This window comes from Haliotis asinina, chromosome 6, assembly GCF_037392515.1.
Source record: "Haliotis asinina isolate JCU_RB_2024 chromosome 6, JCU_Hal_asi_v2, whole genome shotgun sequence".
Lineage (NCBI taxonomy): Eukaryota > Metazoa > Mollusca > Gastropoda > Lepetellida > Haliotidae > Haliotis > Haliotis asinina.
Window position 1 is genome coordinate 12755526 of NC_090285.1, and position 22118 is coordinate 12777643.

Below are 22118 nucleotides of genomic sequence, written 5' to 3' on the forward strand. Positions count from 1 at the left end.
GGTAAAACATCTCCAAGAGCACCGATTGTGCTTCCTTCCTTTCGGATCTGTCTCTTTTTGCATGTGAATTGTAATTTCTGGTCGGGTTGGCAAGATCAAAACAAGCTGTTAAGCCCACGTAATTAACAGCTGACGTGCCACAGAGATCAGTAGTGGGACCCCTCTTATTCGTGGTCTATGTTAATGATATTGCTGATAACTTAGATTGTGTAACAAGACTTTTTGCTGACGACACCGCTTGGAAAATGTACTAAAGAAATTGAAGCTTCTCTCAATGCCAATTTAAACATATTATATAGCTGGAACAAAAACGGGTTGGTCTCATATAATCCTGAAACAACGAAGCAGTGGTGTTTTCCAAGATTAATGAAACTGAACAATTGTAATTATTTTTTGACGGGAAGAAAATCTATTTTGTAAAATAATCATAAACATCTCGGAGTAACATTTGAGGCAAACGGCAAATGGACTAGGCACACGAAACAAATTATGCTCAAAAATGAGATCATCAATGAGGAAACTGAAATACTTGCTAAACAGAAATACAATCGGCACTATCTATAAGATAGTTATAAGATATATATCAGACCACCCTTTCAATATGCCTGTGAATTGTGGGATGGTTGTACTGTACATCAGAAAGAAAACTTAGAGAAACGTCAGTTAGATGCTGCGAGAATAGTAGCGGGTCTACCTACATAGGGTTACAGTGAAAACGGACCCCAGCCAAGTTATTCCAGGGCATAATGAGTCAAACGATGTTTGATTTGAGTAAAGCATTTACGACATAAATCTCATTATCTGACGAACAATTAAAACTTGAAGCGTTGGTTAAATTGCATCATATTTGTTATATGGGCAAGATATATTGATAGCTGATCTTGAAGCTTTTGTTTACCGAGAGCAAATTAGTGTTATTGATCCATTCCCATTATGTGCCTCTCTACTTGGCTGAGACTGAGTAAATATTCATTAGTTAAGGTATTTAGATTTAGAGATGCACCAATAATTTTAGAAAAACGAAAATTATCTGAATCCAGGAGAGCTGACATTGTTTGATGTCATCTCCATAGAATCAAACAATCATGACATAAATACCGACGAACCTAGAAACCCGGCATTCGTAAGTAGCTCCGGGACTTAACACATGCCTGAGAATATGTTGACTGCAAGGGACGTTATTATTCTGACATGCATACTGCATGCTGCATCATGGAGCACATGTTTAATGTCTGACGGAGAAGTCATTGACGTCATCTTAAAAGGCTATAAAGTCCATCACAAGCCAAGCAATGTCGTTAACATAACCTTTAGAGCAGGATTGTTATCTGTACAAGAACTTGATGATAAAAAACAGTTTCTCAGCAGCAGTATGTGGATGATCTTCTCATGGAATGACCCCCGTGTTGTTTGGAATGCTTCGTTGAGCTTAGAGGAAAGTATTCTTGTGGACTCGACCAAATTTTGGAAACCTGAAGTGATTGTAGCAAATAGTATCAAAGGACAGGAGCTACTGCATAATGGAGGTTCTCTGGAGGTTACCAGTCAGGGAAATATCCAATGGCTTCTCACGGGAGCAGTAGAAACAAATTGTCCTATAAACATTTACAAGTTTCCCTTCGATACCCAGACGTGTGAAATTGAAATTGGTGGATGGTTTGGTGATGTCAATAGAATGTGCCTCTCAATGGAAAAAGGCATACATATGGAACAATTTGAAGAGAATAGTGAATTTGAAGTCTCCACAGAAAGAATCACCGAAACAATCTGTAATACAAATACGAGATTGTTTATAACCATCAACTTGAAGAGACGCCCCTTGTTCCACATCTTCACCATCCTGCTCCCGGTTGTCCTTCTCCACTTTCTCAACAGTTTCGTGTTCCTCCTGCCTTCACAGAGTGGAGAGAAAACCAGCATGGCCGTGTCTATCCTGCTCAGCTTCCAGTTGTTTCTGTCCATCATTAGGGATTCCCTGCCCGAGAACTCCCTGACTGTCAGCCTCTTCAGTCTCTACGTGTCTCTGGCCAACTTCACTAGTGTCGTCATCGTCGTTGTCAACATCCTTCTCCTCAAAATGAAAGAGAAGCCACCACCGAAATGGATCGTAAGAATGTGTAAGAAGACGTTACATAACGTTGATATTGGTAGTGTCAGTTTGGAGGGTGAAGAGGAGACCAGACCAAAGTGGGAGGATATTGAAACTGAACTTAACAGGAGCTGTTTTGCATGCTTTTTTGTTTTCGGTGGTGGTCTGACAGCAGTGGTTCTTGGGATGCTGACGAGATGAAGGCATGCAACAATTAGCCTATCATGTTAGCTGTCTTTTAAGCGACTGTTAACGCCAGAAAATAACTGGTCCTGACGTCTCGACTGACCCTTGATTGTAAATGGCAAGGTAACTTACATGAATAAATCAATGCATTTGAAACTTAAAATGCAAATATGTTTGTTTTACTATATACAGAATGCAATGGTAATAGCGAAGGGGGTTAATGTTATTTGCTTGTAATGTTTTATATATTTAACAAAACTGCTGCTTAGAAAGAAGACATCGCATTATGTGACTTTAACATTAATACGATTTTCTATAGAGTTAGGGAAATACATCCCCATGGGCACCGATTGTGCTCCTGTCGTTTCGGATCTGTCTCTTTTTGCATGTGTGAATCGTAATTTCTGGTCGGGTTGGCAAGATGGAAACAAGGTAACTTGACAGCACTTAGGATTCAGCTATATCGATGATCTAATCGTTCAATAACAATGAGATAATCAATTCCCTTCACACGAACATCTGGTATTATGGCTATTTGATAATGAGTCAAAACACATTCACTGTTATTGTATTTAAGGGTCCTTCTATTTACAGTCTTTGCGCTCTTTGAACTCTGTATATCATGAAGTTTTGTGTTTTCTCCCAGAATGCTAAAGGACCGTGTACGATTTGTGTAGGATGTGTGCATGTTGATCAAGTACATTAGGTCCGATACACCAGGGAAAAGATGCAATTTAGTTTTCAGTGATTTCTTTATGATGAATATCCCTAGTGTACCCGATTCGTTTCCATATTCACATGACTGCACTGTATTTGTTATCTTTAATATAGAGTTGAACAAGTTTTGCTCCAGTTAGGAAAGAATGATAAAATACCTGTTATACTCATGTGCACGTTGGGTTCTGAAGCAAAAACGTTTAGCAACTGTTCTTTATGTTAATGATGATTTTACTGTGCCAAAAGTGAAGGCTGTCAGCGTCAAACAATGAACAAATGTGAACGCTACCAAATCCAGTCAGTGGTTGATAGTTGAAGCTTGTTGATAACTTGATACACATGCAAATCATACAGTTCTGAATTCATGAAAATTGCTTGAGGATCATAAAAGGGTGGATTTCATACACTGACATCATCGATGCGAGAACCCGAACAGTGATAAACGCAATGGGCCGTCAGCAAGGATTGAATGAAAAGCAGCTCCATGAAACCAAGGGACGATTACATTCGTGACAGAGTATCAGTGATCCTACAAGGTCCATGAATGCACAATGCGGCGTCTTCGACTGGTGAAGTTGGGGATTGACCCAGGCTAGGACATAGACCCTCATTTCATTGCGAGGGTTAAAGATTTTTTCAAAATTACAAAATTTTGAGATGACCCCGACTTGAAACGCTTCAAGGTACAATATATTTCTTTAAAATTCTCTCAGATTATACTGTGGAGCGTTTCAAATTGGGGGTCATCTCAGATTTTATAAATCTTTAATCTTTGCAATGACACTTGGGCCTGTGAGCCAGGAAAGGCTCGTGCTACCACCTCACATGAAGATCGTCATCTCTTGACGTCATCGAGACAGGGTGAAGAGATCAGCAAGTCTAGCCAACGAGCTACAAACAACGGCCACACGCATTCATGAACAAACGGTATATTTTTATATACCGTACAATAACCTACCTACAGATTACTTTTAAGAAAATGGTGCCGGAATAAATGGTTAAATAAAATAGTAAAGTTCAACGACAATTTAAATATTGAATTACAAAACGCTCTAGTCTGTGTACTTTTCTCTATCTCTCAATTCATTTACAACCCGTGGTGATCCGAGTTTGAATAGGTTTTCGGCAATCCACGCTTCTTGTTAGAGGCGACTGACACGATCAGGAGGTCAGACTCGATTTTCTGATTCTTACCCAAATATTTGTAGGCCGCCGCCAATTGGCTAGAGTGTGGCCGACATCAAACACGAAAACAAAACATGCAACTACACTTGGGCATAATTATATATGAGAAGACGGCTTGGCATGAGTGCTAACGTTAATGTTTTCGGCAGTGCTTTGACATTGTGAATAGACAGATCAGCAGTTAATACACTGAATTTTACTTGCCTGAAGAATCATACAGGAAGTTATTTAAAAGTAATTCCCCAAATTGTTAAGGCAACACTAGTGAGTAAACTTTAGCAATGATTACACAAAACGATGAGATATTCAAACTATGAGGATTACCGCTTATGATGCCAGCTACCGGACTGATGACTTTGATATGTACAGTACATTGTATAATAACTGGAATAATTGGAATAACGTTAAATTACGATATAAAATGTTAATAAAGGTTGTAATTAATCATTGCTATGCATTAAACCATGGATTTCATACACTTGGAGATCTGGACAAATTTGGTATACACTCTTCAGCTGTTTAATTTTACGTCAGTAATTACATGAATAGGGTCAGCTACATCACTGAAACTTTAAGAACTGACCACGGTCCACTTCCATTGTGCCTTCGTATTTGTATGAAGTGTTTTGTGATCTTTAAAATTAGCCAATTGGCAATTAATCTAATTAACTGGATCTTTTCTACCACTCGTTTTAACAACGTTTCTGACTCCTTTGTTCCCAAGCACCTGCATCACATCCACCGGGGAAGCAAACTACAACACACAGGTACATTTAGTCGCCATTTACTGAGAACCAACTCCACGCTGGGTCCACACGGTGGAGGAGCTATTAACATTAACCAGTCGCCACGACGAAGATATTCCTGTACAATTTCTTCCTAAGATTTAGCCGATGCTCAGTCAAGCTGATTGTCCACACCCCAAAACACTGTATACGTACGCCCAAGCTGTCTGTCAGAATCATCTTATAGCATGTCATGCCATAAGATCAGTCACTGCTTGATGAACAGAGAGTAATCTTCAATGTCATTTGTGAAGATGTTTTACTTACAGTACATGTGCATCCACTGCAATTGTACAACAGCCTACTCACGTTAATGGATTTCCATATCTTAATTACAATTGAGGATGTAAAATCTTAATATTTAGAGTAACAATATGCATAATGGAGTATGAGAAGGGGAGCCGTAGCTGTCAATAATGACCCGATTACGGCGAGCGGTATTTCACAGCTCTAGCCTTTGGTGATTTTTGACCCTTACTGCAGACTCCATTCAGTTGATGAGTAGCTTAGCGATCACTGAAACTTCTTTATATTCTTGTGATGCATGGACGCAAACATTTCAGAGACAGTTGAAAGCTGACATAATTCTTTTGATTTTTTATAGACCAATAAATGCTGAAGTACTGACTTCACAGTTTGGAAAGAAAGGCACTGTAATTACTCCGAATCCTTGACTTTCACATGCATTAACACTTGGCATTGCATTTTGTTCTATGTCCCCTCGATAGAATCATACCCTAAGGGTCTTGCATAAATATGACGACGCATCATCCATTAGCACATAGGCCTGATAAGATTTTGATCAGCAGAACGATTACTATCTTGCCATGCATGCTGCAAGTCATACCATGGAGCATATGTTTTAAGATGGAGAAGTAGCTGAAGTATTCATAAAGGACTACAAAGCCCACCACAAACCCAGGAAGATGGTTAACATAAGAATTAGACCACGATTGTTATCTGTACAAGAACTCGACAACAAAAAGCAGTTTCTCAGCTACACCACGTGGATGATGCTCTCTTGGAACGATCAACGACTTGTTTGGAATACTCCATTTTCACTCACAGACAAAAAGATATTCTTGTGGACTGTAATAAATTGTTGACACCTGCACAGAATATAAAAGATAGTGTCACAGATAAAAACACTTATGCATAATGGAGGGTCTCAGTTGGTTCCTTCTCCTCCTCCTCCTCCTCCCATTCAAAGGTCCAGAACAGTTCAAACATCCACATGCTCCTCGTCCTCCCATCCAAAGCTCCAGAATAGTTCAAGCATCCACATGCTCCTTCTCCTCGTCCTCCCATTCAAAGGCCCAGAATAGTTCAAGCATCCACATGCTCCTTCTCCTCGTCCTCCCATTCAAAGGCCCAGAATAGTTCAAGCATCCACATGCTCCTTCTCCTCGTCCTCCCATTCAAAGGCCCAGAATAGTTCAGGCATCCACATGCTCCTCCTCCTCCTTCCACTCAAAGGCCCAGAATAGATGAAGCATCCACATGCTCCTTCTCCTCATCCTCCCATCCAAAGCTCCAGAATAGTTCAAACATCCACATGCTCCTTCTCCTCCTCCCATTCAAAGGTCCAGAACAGTTCAAACATCCACATGCTCCTCCTCCTCCTTCCATTCAAAGGCCCAGAATAGATGAAGCATCCACATGCTCCTTCTCCTCGTCCTCCCATCCAAAGCTCCAGAATAGTTCAAGCATCCACATGCTCCTTCTCCTCCTCCCATTCAAAGGTCCAGAACAGTTCAAACATCCACATGCTCCTCCTCCTCCTTCCATTCAAAGGCCCAGAATAGATGAAGCATCCACATGCTCCTTCTCCTCGTCCTCCCATTCAAAGGCCCAGAATAGTTCAGGCATCCACATGCTCCTTCTCCCCCTCATCCCATTCAAAGGCCCAGAATAGTTCAAGCATCCACATGCTCCTTCTCCTTCTCCCATTCAAAGGTTCAGAATAGTTGAAGCATCCACATGCTCCTTCTCCTCGTCCTCCCATTCAAAGGCCCAGAATAGTTCAAGGATCCACATGCTCCTTCTCCCCCTTCTCCCATTCAAAGGCCCAGAATAGTTCAAGCATCCACATGCTCCTACTCCCCCTCCTCCCATTCAAAGGCCCAGAATAGTTCAAGCATCCACATGCTCCTACTCCCCCTCCTCCCATTCAAAGGCCCAGAATAGTTCAAGCATCCACATGCTCCTTCTCCTCCTCCCATCGAAAGCTCCAGAATAGTTCAAGGATCCACATGCTCCTCCTCCCCCTCCCATTCAAAGGCCCAGAATAGTTCAAGCATCCACATGCTCCTTCTCCCCCTCCCATTCAAAGGCCCAGAATAGTTCAAGCATCCACGTGCTTCTTCTCCCCCTCCTCCTCCCATTCAAAGGAGTAGAATAGTTCAGGCATCCATATACTCCTTCTCCTCCTCCTCCCATTCAAAGGCCCAGAATAGTTGAAACATCCACATGCTTCTTCTCCTTCTCCCATTCAAAGGCCCAGAATAGTTGAAACTTCCTTATGCTTCTCCTGCTACAGCTCTAATTCCTGGACTAATTCAAGCAGTCACAAACACACATTGCGTCATGAGGCCCACTATTTAATGCATGTATCTTGACGTTTAACCCACTTCACCTCAACTCAGACATCAGTATGTGCAGTTTCACAGAATCATCTTTATCTTACCAACGGGCCCATCAAGGATACTTCCAGAGGACTCCGTCATTGGCGGGTACAGGATACCGAAAGGGGTAAACAGGACTGGAGTGGGTTGAGGTGGTTGAGCGAGTTGATTTGAGTAAGTTCAAATATTACGGCGCATTAGCATTATTCCAGCCATGTAGCGACGAGATCAAATCTGCAATTATGCGCATTTTAAGTAAAAACATAGGTATGATTCTCAAACAAATTCTTTTGCAATAGTCTGGCATATTTATGACTCCCCACGAGGAAACAAAAGACTAAGGAACCCTTGGATAAGAACGGTTTTCAGTAAAACTAAATCTTTCTGGTGCATTCTGTCCGAAGCATATGTATATGCATGTTGCAGACCAATATCGTTCTGAGCTGTCCCAGACTTTTGAAAGATGACCAATATTTCGATAGTCCCAACTCATTTCTTCCCGAACGTTGGCTGAGAGGATCGAGCGGAAGGAGAGACAAACACATACCGAGTATAGCACTTCTGCCGTTCAGTTTTGGGCCTAAGATCTGCCTGGGGAGAAGATTTGCGGAGCAGGCCATATATCTGGCTGTCGTGAAGGTGATACTGCATGAACGCGGACATATATTGCTCACAAGAAGCTGAAGATTGATGATTCTTTCATAAAACTAAGTGATTCTGTGATGGTCGGAACGGAGTAATTATACTGAAGGGCAAAAGAAAGTATGGATTTTATGTAATGGAAAAGTGAAATGACTGTCGTGTTATTTGATTGTGTCTTCAACCGATTAAAAAAACTGTTCCCTCATCCGTTTCTTCAAGGTAATCTGTAGTGTTTTCTCTTTGAAAAAAACCCCAGGTACAGTGAAAACGTAGGTAGGGAATGAATGTGCAACCACTCTAGCCTGGCATGTTTCAAAAACAGTCACGGCTTTGATTGGTAGGGGCTTGATGTTGTAGGGAATTTTTGTGTTGTAATTTAATATTGTAGGCAGTGACTAACACACGCATTGGTCTGTCGGGCTTTTTAAATATTATTTAACCCTGCGTGTTTTGTGTTTTCTGTTTTGTGAAAACATATTTTGAATAATTCTTGTTTCAGCTTGTGTCCCAGTTTCAGTTGTCAGTCCGTCCAGAGGATGACAATACTGAAGTCATTTTCCGCATCTTTGCCACCCTTAAGAGACCAGCTGACATCACATTTACAAGAAGGACCTAAAGAAGAACCCAAAAGAAGGTAGGTATAAATATATTACATGAAATAAAACCGTATTTTGGTTACACCTACTTGGGCTGTCAGTCCAGATTTGAAGAGGTCATTATGCGACGATGTCGTATTGGTCACACCAGATATACGCATAAATACCTCTTGAAAGGTGAGGATCCTCCATTTTGTATCCCTTGTGATGAAAGAACCACGGTCAAGCAATGTCTTGCTTGACTGCGTGGAATATTCCATCACAAGGGATACCTATTTCAAATCATGTAGTATGAAGGACCTTTTCACTAATATCAGTTCTCATGTAATTATTGGATTTTTAAAAGAATTAGATTTATTAAATGAATTGTAAATAGATAATTTTTTATTATCGGAAGTTTAAATTGGAAACTGTGCTTGATGGTGGCTGTATCCTCAAAGGGGGTTGAAGTACCGTAAAACTATTGTCCTCCTGAGAGGGTACGTAAGTCCACAAACATTCAAAGTAAATTCAAACTTTCCATTTTTTTAATCGTAGAATAAGTGTCTTTTTACTGAATGGCTAGATTTCCCGAATTGCTGATGGCTGAGGGGATGATGTAAATCCAGCTAGGCTCCATGCAGGTAGCCTAGGTACTGTAAGTCCCCATGGTCCCTAGTATGGTGATCTACCTTCAGTTGTTAGCAATCTATAGCCCATTTTTATCTTGTATTGTCCTCAATAGATAAATTGTTTTAGGTATAGTTACTAGTTTTATATTCTACTCTGAGATATTCTAGTTGTTTTACTGTCCTTCGTTGACAGGTTTTATAATAGGCATATATTTCATTTCAGAATTAAATGTTCTCGTCACGATATGGCTGAGATACTGCCGATATGACGTTAAATGTTAACTCACTCACTCACCGAAAAGAAGGACCCGAAGAAGGACCTGAAGAAGGAAATACTTGTTAGTGTGTCATGGAGGAGCTTCTGCAAGCTACATTGTTGTGCATCATGGTTGGAATGTCCGAATGACTCTTTTTGTCCTCTTCCCAAATCATAGTTAAAACTAATTCCTGATCATTGTTAATTTACCAAATTCTCGAAAACAGATCTATTTTATCTGAAAACACACATTTTATCTGAAATAGCACCCGTAAGGTGTGGCCTCTCAATATCATACGTTGCAAAGACAACACAAGAAGAGCTTAGGTTCCTAAGTGTATGAATAAAACGTAGTCTGTTGTGATCAATGAAGATTAGCAGTTTCGATATACATGTCTCAAAGATTCATTGATAAAAATAAAGTACGTTTTTCCTCTTGATTTTTTCTTGTGCTTGTGAATTCAGGAGAATTCAAGAGTATGTCTCTTAGTCTTTCAAAGGTATTCTAAATTTTTCGTCAACATGTCATCTTTTGCGGAATATATTAAATGTTCTTGGAACCTTCACATTCAGTGACTCCGTAACTTAATAGTAAAAGGTTCACAGCTGCCCTGGAAACTTTTAAATAAACAATGCAATGCAATAGTTTTCAATGAATCCAACCGAAAAAATACATGGTTAGTTGCGTAATATTTCGCAAACCTGAACATACACTTTGAGACCATGGAAGATTTTAGAACGTGCAATGCGAATTCACTAAAGAAGCAACATGTCACTCTCCAGGTGTGCGAGAAAGCATGGAGACAGCACAGCACAGGTTAATGAATAAGTAACTCGAACACCTGGCGGTGCGTCTCTCTGCACTCCTCCGTCGTATTAAACAGTGAACTGTGTCAATATCTTAATGATAGTTTGTTAAACAACTTTTTTATTATTAGGAAAAAGCTCTGCAAAAAAACCTTACAGAGTTGGTATATGAGGTTTTGATTTTGATCAACGTTTCATTGAGTATGTTATGCTTATTGTTTCGAGTTACATTGCAATTCATCGGTCCGGTTTTGGGCCAAACAGACTATAATATATTTACAGTAGGTGTGTAAAATATTTGTTGCAAGGTTAATCCTACATTACACTATTTTTGGATGGACTAGAAGTACTGGTTACGGATTAGAGAATATCCATTACAAATAAAGAAGACTTGGTATTCATTTTTTGCAATATTCATATCACAGTACAAATAAACAGATTCTCTATCAGAATTGTCATTGACGTTTTTTAGTTAATTAACTCTCAAATGACGAAGAGATGTACGCTGTTTACACGTCGATCTGTCTATCTGTTATGACGCTGATGGATATATGTTTCGCACTGGAAATGTGATGGTGGTTCAATACTTTGCTGCCAGGAATGAATGTTCTCATCAGTCAAACTAAGCCCGAATGCATATACATAGTGGCATCACTAACATCTTACAAACTTTCATGCATAGCTAAGCTCACTTGTACATCCCACGAACGTGAGAGATCCAGTAAACATCGCCATGCTTGTCATGTGATTAAAACATGTCACAACAATGTAAAGGATGACGGGAATCATTGAAACCTGAATTACTCTATCCAATATTTTATCTTTTTTTATTTTGAGTAAACAGTATCGTCGAGCGTCTCAAAGAATGACTGTTTGCAGCATATTTAACACACACACAGACACACAGACACACACACACACACACACACACACACACACACACACACACACCAACCACAGTTTCTGAACTAGAACCGTATAGGAATAGAAGAAAGTTTGGAATCAAATACATTACAAACAGGCTGAAAGTCAATATACCTATTGTTTTTTCAACAAAGTTAACATTGGCGTCAGTGCTTTTGGTGGGTCCGTTTTCATTCTTGAGGAAAACACAATACCCAGGTACTTGTAATAAGTTAAGTTTCAAGATTCATGTTATTATAAGTCCAGTTTTTATTACTCGCCCGTTGAAGATACTACAGTGTAATATTTTACTGCAATATTATACTAGTGTAGTATTGCTTGATGCATGGCATCAAAATGGTTCAAAGTTGTGACAATGCTAATGTCGCCGTCGCAATTTTACTAGACCTTGCTTGACTCGCGGAAAGTTGAGAGTCCTCACGCTGTAGGCAATTTCGTGGCAGTTTCTGTCAATTTATTTTGCCGAGTAATAAACAGAATACTAAACTCGCTTCCGTGCAATACCATTTTATTTTTAACTCGTTAAAGATTTAGTATGAAACTCGCTTTCACTCGTTTGATACCAAATCATTAACTTGTTTAATAAAAATGTTATTACACGGAAGGTCGTTAAGTATCCTCGATGTATGTTTGCAAAGTATACCTCCATTCATGAAAGCACTTGTTCTTGATTTGCCTATGTTTACACACAGGCCCCATTTCAAATGAGACATCTGTTGGCCAACAATGTAAAACGAAAATATAATAACATCATATGCAAACAACAACAATCAAGTCGTCAATTCCCTGGTTAACAAATATACCATTCAGACATACTTCATATGTGTCTCATACTAGTTCATTGATAAAGACTATAAATAATACAGGGCTTAAATACACCCTTGTTTAACACCACTTGATTTAAGTTAAGTAGCTGTCGTATGATTACCAACTTTAACAGTTGCTTTAATGCAAGAGAACATCTTTTGTAAGTCGTTATAGATGTTAAAAGACGCCTATTTCTTCTGTCAAAGACCTTTTAATAATCCACAAATCCAGAATATTATAAATATTATATCAGTGTTCCAGCTATCAGGAAATGCACCACTTCATTAAACAATAAAAGTAGAAGATAGAAACGAAACATGAACTACTAAGCTTTGACAAGTTTGAGAAGACAAATGAATACGTTGATGCAGACGAAGGCATAGTTTAGTTCGAAGTTCCTACGTTGCTTACACAAGACATGACAAACAAGTATACATGGATGAAGTGAGTGGACCTCCAGCTAAACCACTAGGGATTTCCTGCGAGCGGTCGTCTCAAGACAGACAGCTGGAATACCGGACTCCACACTCACATTCAGTATAGATGTGACAAGAATGGCCGGGCAATGATTCAGCAATGGAGGATAGAGTAACAACAGCACTTCCTTCTACAGTTGATGTGATGACAGACGCAGTCAAGGGGCGGTGACCAATAAAGGTAATGAATGTCATATACAGTAATTAGTGGAAGTGACAAAGAGGAACAAGGTAGCCGACAAGACAATGTACCCTGTGATGGTGATAAAAAATAAAAATACAGATTAAATAACGATGGTTGTCCTGAATTAAACACTGAAACAGCGACATGGGAAAAATCATAAGCTACATGGGACAAGTCAAAGCAACAAAAGATACTTGTCAATTCAAATTATTTCTTATTGAACTGTTAACATGACCTAATTTCTTCATATCATAAATGTTCATGTAGAATGGTCAATTCAAAGTTCATTTGTATCATGATTTCATCTGTAATGTAGAATTATTCAAAGTTTCAGTTAAAGGAAGTAAATATAGTTTGCCATGGAAATACAAACGCTTCCTGACTATTCTGACAGCATTCACAGAAACACAACTGCTAAACACAAAGAAACACACAAAACAGATCAGTTTCAATATCTGACCATTAATTAACCCTTGTCTGCCTTTTCATCCTCCACAATGCCACTGATAAACATAAACCAAGTTTGAAGCTCACCTCCTCGCCGGCGTTCATGTCATATATTTTATATTACAAATCATTGTTCACTTGATGTTTCGTTGGGCCATAAACATTGGTTGGTTTCCTTCAGAGACAAAGGACCAGTGAAGGTGCGGAGTAGAATAGGCCTTCAGCAACTCAGCTTGCCATAAAAGGCGACTCTGCTTGTCGTATGAGGCGACTAACGGGATCAGGTGGTCAGGTTCGCTGTCATGGTTGACACATGGTGTCGGTTCCCAACTGCACAGATCGATGCCCATGCTGTTGATCACTGGATTGTCTGGTTCAGCCTCGATTATAGCCATGACTGGAATATTGCTGAGTGCGACGTAAAACTGAACTCAGAGACGAACAATATATTGAAATGCCTCGGCAGTTTCACTTTCATACACTCGAACAGAGGAATATTTATCAATTCGGCATCAGTATATGGTCTGGTTCAGTTTCAGTTTGTTTCAGAGCATTTCTATAATAGAAAAAGATTGTAGTCCAGGGATGTACCAATGTATCATCTTTATCTCGTCAGCATCCCAAGGATAGTAGCTGTAATAACTCTATTAAACATAAAGAAACTTACGAAACATATCTTATTTAGTTTAGTTTCAATATCAGTAAATGTTAATGAGACATCTGGTTTCTGTTCTCCCTGCGAGAAGCCATCGAATATTTCCTCGACTGGTAACCAACAGAGACCCTCCATCATGCATTCGCGCTTGATCCGTGATGCTATTTCTTATAATCAGTTCAGGCTTCCACAGTTTGTTCGAGTCCACAAGAATACCTTTCCGTGAGCTAAATGAAGCATTCCAAACAAGTCGTTGATCGTTCCAAGAGAGGAACATCCACATGGTGCAGCTGAGAAACTGCTTTTTGTTGTCCAGTTCTTGTACAGATAACAATCCTGCTTCAATGCTAATGTTAACCACCTCGTTGGGTTTGTGATGGGCTTTGTAGTCTTCACGGTATGACTTGCAGCATGCATGTCAATGAAGGGTGCTGGGTGCTGTTTCTAGAGCTTTATCTTCAAGGTCGGTGATATAAATTTCCGTCAGGATGGGGGATAGTGGGGAGCCCATAGGTAGTTCATGGACTTGCTCATAGATGGCATCAACCCTCCTGCTAGTACCGCAAAGTGGATGACACCTTCGTTGTCCTTCAACCTGAGCAGGATCCCATTCAGCTTCTCGCCCATCTCAATGAACTATATCCCCGCATCAAATTCACCATTGAAACAGAGCACAAGAACCAACTACCTTTCCTCAATGTCCTTGTATTCCGCACCCCCTGTAACCAACTTCAGACCTCTGTGTACAGAAAACCTACCCATACGGATCAATACATCCACTACAAGTCCAACCATCCCCCCAAAGTCAAGACCGGCGTCATCTCTACATTGACCAGAAGAGCCAAAAACATCTGCTCAACCAATCTACATGAAGAAATTGAACACCTGAGGAAAGTCTTTGTAGAACGTAACCAGTACCCGCCTGAAACAGTCAACCGAACCATTGAAACCACACTGGCAACCCCTACCAAAAGACCTAAACCAGCATCAGCCCCAATCAAGATATCCATTCCCTACGTTGGCAAAATATCGCATCATATCAGCCGGCTCTTGAAACAACAAGCTAACGTTGACACAACCTTCTCAGCATCCCCTAGCCTCAACAACGTCCTCAATGCCAACGGAAGAAAACAACCCACTGTCAACAGCAACAACCCGAAATGTGTTATATATAAAATAAACTGTGATTGTGGTCAAAGCTACATTGGTGAAACATCATGACCCATCAAAACCCGAGTCAAAGAACATCGCACCTCTGTTACTAACTCGGACAGCAAATCAGCCATCTCGGGCCACAGCAAAGAAAACCCTAATCATCAAATAGAGTGGTCTGACATCACAATCCTAGCCAACAACCAAACGCAAACTCACCGAAGCCATTCACATCAAACGCCACAAGTCCACCATCAACCGTGACCAAGGACACTTCATTCCACCTGCTTATGATGCACTCCTCTACCAAGCCCAATCTATTGTATAAACATCTCATCCTCCTTCATTGTAACCCCCCTTTATTTGTACATGTCTGGCTTCCATTCACTATCCTTTGTCTACTACTGGCTTCTCCAGCTTTCTGTTTCTCCAATCATGGCATTATGTTGCTCCGGTTGTCAATTGTGTTTTCTTTGTATACTATGTTATCCCATTGTTTTTATTAGTATATTACTTGCCCCGCCTGCTTATATATATATTATATATTATTCGCGCAATCTACCTGTACCAACCAAGTGTCTTCGTCCAGATTACCTGCGCGAATTGAGTTTTTTAGGTATTTGCTTCGTGGATAGATAAAGATTATGCATTTATAGTTGGTGGATTAAATTAACAACTGAGATCGTTAGTGGCTCTATCATGAAAGGGCGTCACAGCATTCCAAAATTACTGTCCTTATGAGAGTACTAAAACATTCAAAACAAATTTAGACCTTCCAGATTAATAATAGCAGTGTGTTTGATGTTTTAAGTAATGGCTAAATCGGATTCGCCAGCCGCTGAAGGGGTGGTGTAAATCCAGCTAAAAATCAATGTAGATAGTAAATATTGTGCAACATCCCATTAATCATCCAATGTAGATAGTAAATATTGTGCAACATCCCATTAATCATCCAATGGAATTTTGTGTTGGTTAATTCGAAGTGATTATTCTCTGGTGATGACGTTGAATTTACACCACAAATCATTGTCAGATGTTATAGACCGTAAACATTGATTGACTTCTTTGAAAGAAGGAAACTGTTTTCCACCACAATTGTACGTTGTCAAACATTTGTTTGAACTTCCTGAGCTATTCCGCGTTTATAGCATACGCTCAAAACGAACAGAAAATTATTTAATGCTTCAATAACAGATTGACCTTATGGTCGGTCAGGTTCACTTTAAACCTGTTTCAGTACGTTTCCTCAATTGGAACTAGACTGCTAGGCCAGGGAGATACTATCATCAACTTCATCTCGTCAACATCCCAAGAACCACAGCTGTTACACCAATGCTAAATACAAGGAAGCTCAAGAAACAGATCTTGTTTAACTTAATTTCAATATCAGCCCAGTGTGGTCTTTTCACCTCTTCATCGACTATATTGTCATTGACAACACCAACGTTATTTGAATCAGAGTCTGTTTTACACAATCTTAGGATCCATTTCGGAGGTGGTGTCTCTTTCATTTTCAGGAGGAGGATGTTGACAACGACGACGATGACACTAGTGGCATTGGCCAGAGACACATAGAGGCTAAAGAGGCTGACAGTCAGGGAGTTCTCGGGCAGGGAATCCCTGATGATGGACAGAAACAACTGGAAGCTGAGCAGTATAGACACGGCCATGCTGGTCTTCTCTCCACTCTGTGAAGGCAGGAGGAACACGAAACTGTTGAGGAAGTGAAGAAGGACCACGGGGAGCAGGATGGTGAAGATGTAGAACAGAGGACGTCTTTTCAAGTTGATGGTTATACTTACCCTCCCTTCATTGTAACCGCGACCGATGTCATGGGAAATTTCAAATTCACTATTCTCTTCAAAATCGTCCATATCAACATCTGTGTCACCGAAGAAATGTATTTTACTGTTGTTACCGAACCATCCCATTACTGTAATTTCACAAGTCTGGGTATCAAAGGGAAACTTGTAAATGTTGATACGACACCTGGTTTGTACTGGCCCCGCGAGGAGCCACTGAATATTTCCATAACCGGTAACCAACAGAGACCCTCCGCTATGCATCAGCTCTTGACCCTTGGCACTATTTCCTATGATCAGTTCAGGCTTCCACAGTTTGTTCGAGTCCACAAGAATACTTTTCCGTGAGCTAAATGAAGCATTCCAAACAAGTCGTTGATCGTTCCAAGAGAGGATCATCCACATGGTGCAGCTGAGAAACTGCTTTTTGTTGTCCAGTTCTTGTACAGATAGCAATCCTGCTTGAACATTGATGTAAAGCACATCGCTGGGTTTGTGATGGGCCTTGTAGTCTTTTAGGATTATGTCAGCGACTTCTCCATCGGACTTAAAACCTATACTCCACGGTATGACCTGCAGCATGCATGCCAATAGAGTAACCTTCCTGACGTTAAACATCTTATCAGGCGAATGGATCCTACTGAATGATGCGTTCCTGTTTTTCTGTATTAACATCTGAGTCGGTTTCCAAGGAGATGGTATTAAACAAAATGTAATCCTCTGAAATGACTTACGAAATGGCATTGATTGGTTGGGGACATATAGCTTCGGTATAATTAACATTTTTGCAATTTAAGTGTATTTGGACATCTAATAGTATGGCTCCATTAACTTACGCAGAACCTATTTTATCAGTGTAAGTAAACAAGGAGAGGAAATAGTTCCCTTAGATCAATTTGAACACTTTGCCCCCACCTTCATTCTCTTGTCTGTTAAACGTTTGCGCTAATTACACGCGTCACTGAAATTACTCACTGCAATGTAATTTTATAGATCAGTAACATTTGAAATTCAAAAGCTTGTTGACAAGGAAAAGTAAAACTACTTTTGTATCGCAGATTTTAAAGGAAAGTTTGCTTGTTATCATCATAAAACTATACTATTAAATAGAACGATGCCATATAAAAACGGTATAAACTAAAAAAAGCAAGATTTATGGATTTCGGCATCTTTACTGTCAATAACATGACTCTTCGGAGTGTATGCTTGCAGGGTACGGACAAAACGTACCCCAGCGACTACCCGTACTAACTCAAATTTTAGTTCTTGTTCAGTTTAAAAGACTTGAATTTAATTTCTAGCTTTAATGATATATGTGCGATAATCTCGCCGTTGTGACTTAAAATTCAGGTTAAGATATCCAATCACCCTGCTACTCCCTGTGTACTGAAGGACATGAGAAGGGGAAAACATACTGTCACAACCAACCTCTGAGTAGTGATAATGAGTAATGAATGGATGTTGATATGGGAATATTGACTGATTGAGTTAACTATAGTCACATCGAGAGGGTTTCAGCATTGTCGTGACCATGAAAACCATATATTAATAAAACCTAAAGCCAAGAGATACCACTCTAAAATAATTAGGAAATCATAGATTTAGATTTAACACTAGCCAGTAACCATAAATCGATATTTCTCCGAACGAAACTATAAACAGGCTTTACATCGCCATCATTTAAAGGTAGATCACAATACCGGGGAGCATGTGGACTTACAATATCATTGCAACATGAATTAATGGAACTCACATGTATTTACACCCTGCCTTCAGCCGAATGTTAAATATTCTGTCGTTAAAACAGTGAAAGCTATGACAATAGTTTGAATCATGAAGTCTTACATACCTTTTCTGAGGATAGATAATGTTAGGTACTTCAGTCTGCTCCAGGGCACAGCCGGAATCAGTCTTTGTTAATAATCATATCAAAAGAATAAAAAGTAACTATTTAATAAACCCTACAATTGAGTATGAATTGTATCATAGAGGTCCAAGGTATGTTTTGTTTGTGCCTTGTAATGGAAAGTTCAAATCAGTCAACTGTATTGTGTAATTCATTGATACCTTCTTGGGTGTCACAGATTTCTTGAGAGCGGGTTTTGCGACAGCATCAGCCTTCGAATTACTCACCTTGTATATGCCTATAGAAGGTGTATGCCTTTAATGCACAGTGTAATTTGTTTCTTTACAAAATAGAGACAGGTTGTTCCTTGATAATATCGTTTATGTTATACATCGATTAAGCAAGCTGAGCACAATTAACAATTTACTTTTTATAGTGAAATTAAACAAATAGGTAGTTTCTGGTATATTTGCACAGACCTCAAATACAGGTATAGCATTGATCGGTAAATATATGCTATAGCCTTAATCAAAAATGATATTCGGATGTTCTTGTTATACAAATATATTATTAATGTTAACAAAATACCAGAATTCAGTTTTCATTCCCACCCAGCAGTCTGATATTTGTCAGCATCTCAATCACGCAAGTGAGTAATGTTTTCACTTCTGTAAATGCGTTCATATGACAAGGCTATTTATGGTTTACATATAAAGTACTCACGAAGAATAGGGTCTTCAACAGCTCATGCTTGTAAGTGAGTGAGTTTAAACTGGACATCGCTTCGGCAATATAACACAGCAAGAACGTCTATCCGGTTTAGAATTGGTCTTCAGTAAATCATGCTTGTCGTAGAGAGCGGGATCGGGTGGTCAGGTCGCTAACTTTATTGACACATGTCATCGTATCCCACTTGCAAAGACTGATATTCACTGAACACTGGATTGTCAAGTCCAGTCTCAGCTACTTACAGACCGCAGCCATAAGGCTGGTAAAATAAAAACTAAACTCAAGCACCAGCGCTTTCAATACTGCCAATACTAAGGTTGATTAGTTTGTTGTTCATCACTTCACGCAGTAATATTTCAACTGTATGGTGAACAACATCTTACAGTTAATAAGCTAACATTGATAGGTGATGATAGGATATGAACCGTGGACAACTAGAGGCCGGGATTAGATAGAGGCAATATACTAAGGACAAATGGGTAATAGCAATAATAGATAAACGCAATAGAGACTGACAAATTGGAGTTGACAAATTCAGGCCAGAACAGCCAAATGGAAGGACGAACGAAATAATTAGCGCAGACGTTAATAAACCAACAATTACAGACAATAATCACACAACGATAGAAGAAATAATTTCTTATCGCTGAGCACACAGGTTAATGAGTCGCGTCTCGTTGCAGTTTTTCTTGTCGACAGTTGTTGTTTGTGGTCTTAAGGGTGTGTTCAGAAAGAGCGGATTTCATGTCTAGTTCGTTGACGGATGTTCTTTGGATCTGGTGGTAAGGGGTCTTTGGCTTCTGCGATGTATTGGTGACCACAGTTGTAGGGGAACAAACTTCATGCTTTTGTTTTGTGCTTCCTCACTCCTTTGCCCAAAATAGCGATCCCTTTTCTGCGGAAGAGTGTTTGCTCCATATGGATTCCCCTCATGTACGAAACCCATTTCTGGTGTCAGGGCCGTGATGTGCTTTTTTATTTGCTACCGCGCTGGTATGTACAGATAATATATGGTTTCCAAATGTGTCAAGTTATGACTGGTATATTAAAAAACGTATATGTCTGCTTTATTTTTACCTTATGTGTTTTGTCAGGACATATTTAAATAGTAATTACATATTTTGTCTAGCACTAATGTGCAGAATAGTTGCTCAGCTGTCCCTTATTTAATCAAGCCCCATCTGAAATGATCTACCCTTTTAACAGCAAAATTCAGCAGGCTAAAGGGTTCGTGTAGCGGTTTGGGTTACAGGACAGAAAGTCTCTGTAAAGCGTGATGTTGTAAATCTGGCGGAAGCTTCCAAACTTGATGCACCGGTGACATTGCACAATGGTTACGATATAAGCAATTATTGATTAATCTAAGCAATTAGGAAGCTTCTACTTATTAAGAGCAAAGTAATCTAATGGATCTATGTGTGAACTCATCCTGTACCTATCGTGTTTAAACAATTTGACATCAACATTATTTAAAGTCTCAAATTGAACCATGGTATACATTTACAGCCATGGACCAAACACAATTGTGGACAGAAACGTAAACATAATTCACGTATCTTTTCAAAGGTTAGATTGTGTTTTATGTCGTCTCCAAGGAGATCATGATGTTTTATAAATACCGACATATCATTCATAAGTAACTCCGGGACGTAAACGAACGCCTGAGAATATGGTGAATGCCAGGGATGTTATTATCCTGATATGCATACTGGATCGACTCCTGCTCGAAGGAAAGCCACGTGACTCCGTTTTCCACATAAAACAGGCCATCAAGCGACATTGCAAGGAATGTTATTATCTTGACATGCAGATTGCATGTTGCACCATGGGGCACATGTTCAATGTCTGACGGAGAAGTCATTGACGACATCTTAAAACGTCCGTCACAAGCCAAGTAATGTCGTTAACATTACTTTCACAGTAGGATTGTTATCTGTGCAAGAACTTGATAATAAAAAGCAGTTTCTCAGCAGCAGTATGTGGATGATCTTCTCGTGGTATGACCCTCGTGTTGTTTGGAATGCTTCATTGAGCTCGGAGAAACGTATTCTTGCGGACTCGACCAAATTTTGGAAACCTGAACTTATATAGCAAATAGTATCAAGGGAGAAGAGCTACTGCATATTAGAGGTTCTCTGGTGGTTACCAGTCAGGGAAATATCCAGTGGCTTCTCACGGGAGCACTAGAAATGAGTGAGTGAGTTAAAATTTAACGTCACATCGGCAATATCCCAGCCATATCGTGATGAGAACATCTAATATCAAAATTAATTATATGTCTACTATAAAACCTGTCAACGAAGGACAGTAAAAGAACTAGAATATCACAAATGGAATTAAAACTAGCGTGAAAAGTTAAAAACAACATCACCATTAGGACAATACATTATAAAATCAGGCTATAGATCGCCAACAACTGAAGGTAGATCACCAAACTAGGGACCATGGGGACTGACAGTACCTTTGCTACCTGCATGGACCCTAGTTGGATTTACACCATCCCTTCAGCTGCTGGCGAGTGTACAATATGCTAGCCAAAATTAAAACAACAAGAATACTACGATTAAAAACCTGGTAGATTTAAATTTACATGGCATG

The 22118-nt window shown here is 39.7% G+C and overlaps 3 protein-coding genes across 3 annotated transcripts in view; 2 read left to right on the forward strand and 1 right to left on the reverse strand.

Annotated features, from left to right (window-relative positions):
- The window catches only part of LOC137286598 (probable cytochrome P450 CYP44), a 100215-nt gene extending 89958 nt beyond the window's left edge, over positions 1-10257 (forward strand). The window contains exon 11 of the transcript XR_010956997.1: positions 10019-10257. The gene's annotated coding sequence lies outside the window, so the exon portion shown is untranslated. The remainder of the gene's footprint in view (positions 1-10018) is intronic.
- On the forward strand, positions 1373-15212 carry LOC137286873 (ligand-gated ion channel 4-like). Its single transcript, XM_067818886.1, has 2 exons — positions 1373-2107; positions 14550-15212. The coding sequence occupies exons 1-2, from the start codon at positions 1373-1375 to the stop codon at positions 15210-15212; spliced, it is 1398 nt and encodes a 465-aa protein (XP_067674987.1).
- A 1223-nt stretch (positions 15213-16435) lies between these two features.
- Positions 16436-17563, reverse strand: LOC137286875 (neuronal acetylcholine receptor subunit alpha-3-like). The gene has a single exon (XM_067818889.1). The coding sequence runs from the start codon at positions 17561-17563 to the stop codon at positions 16436-16438; it is 1128 nt and encodes a 375-aa protein (XP_067674990.1).
- Between the last annotated feature and the right edge of the window lie 4555 nt (positions 17564-22118).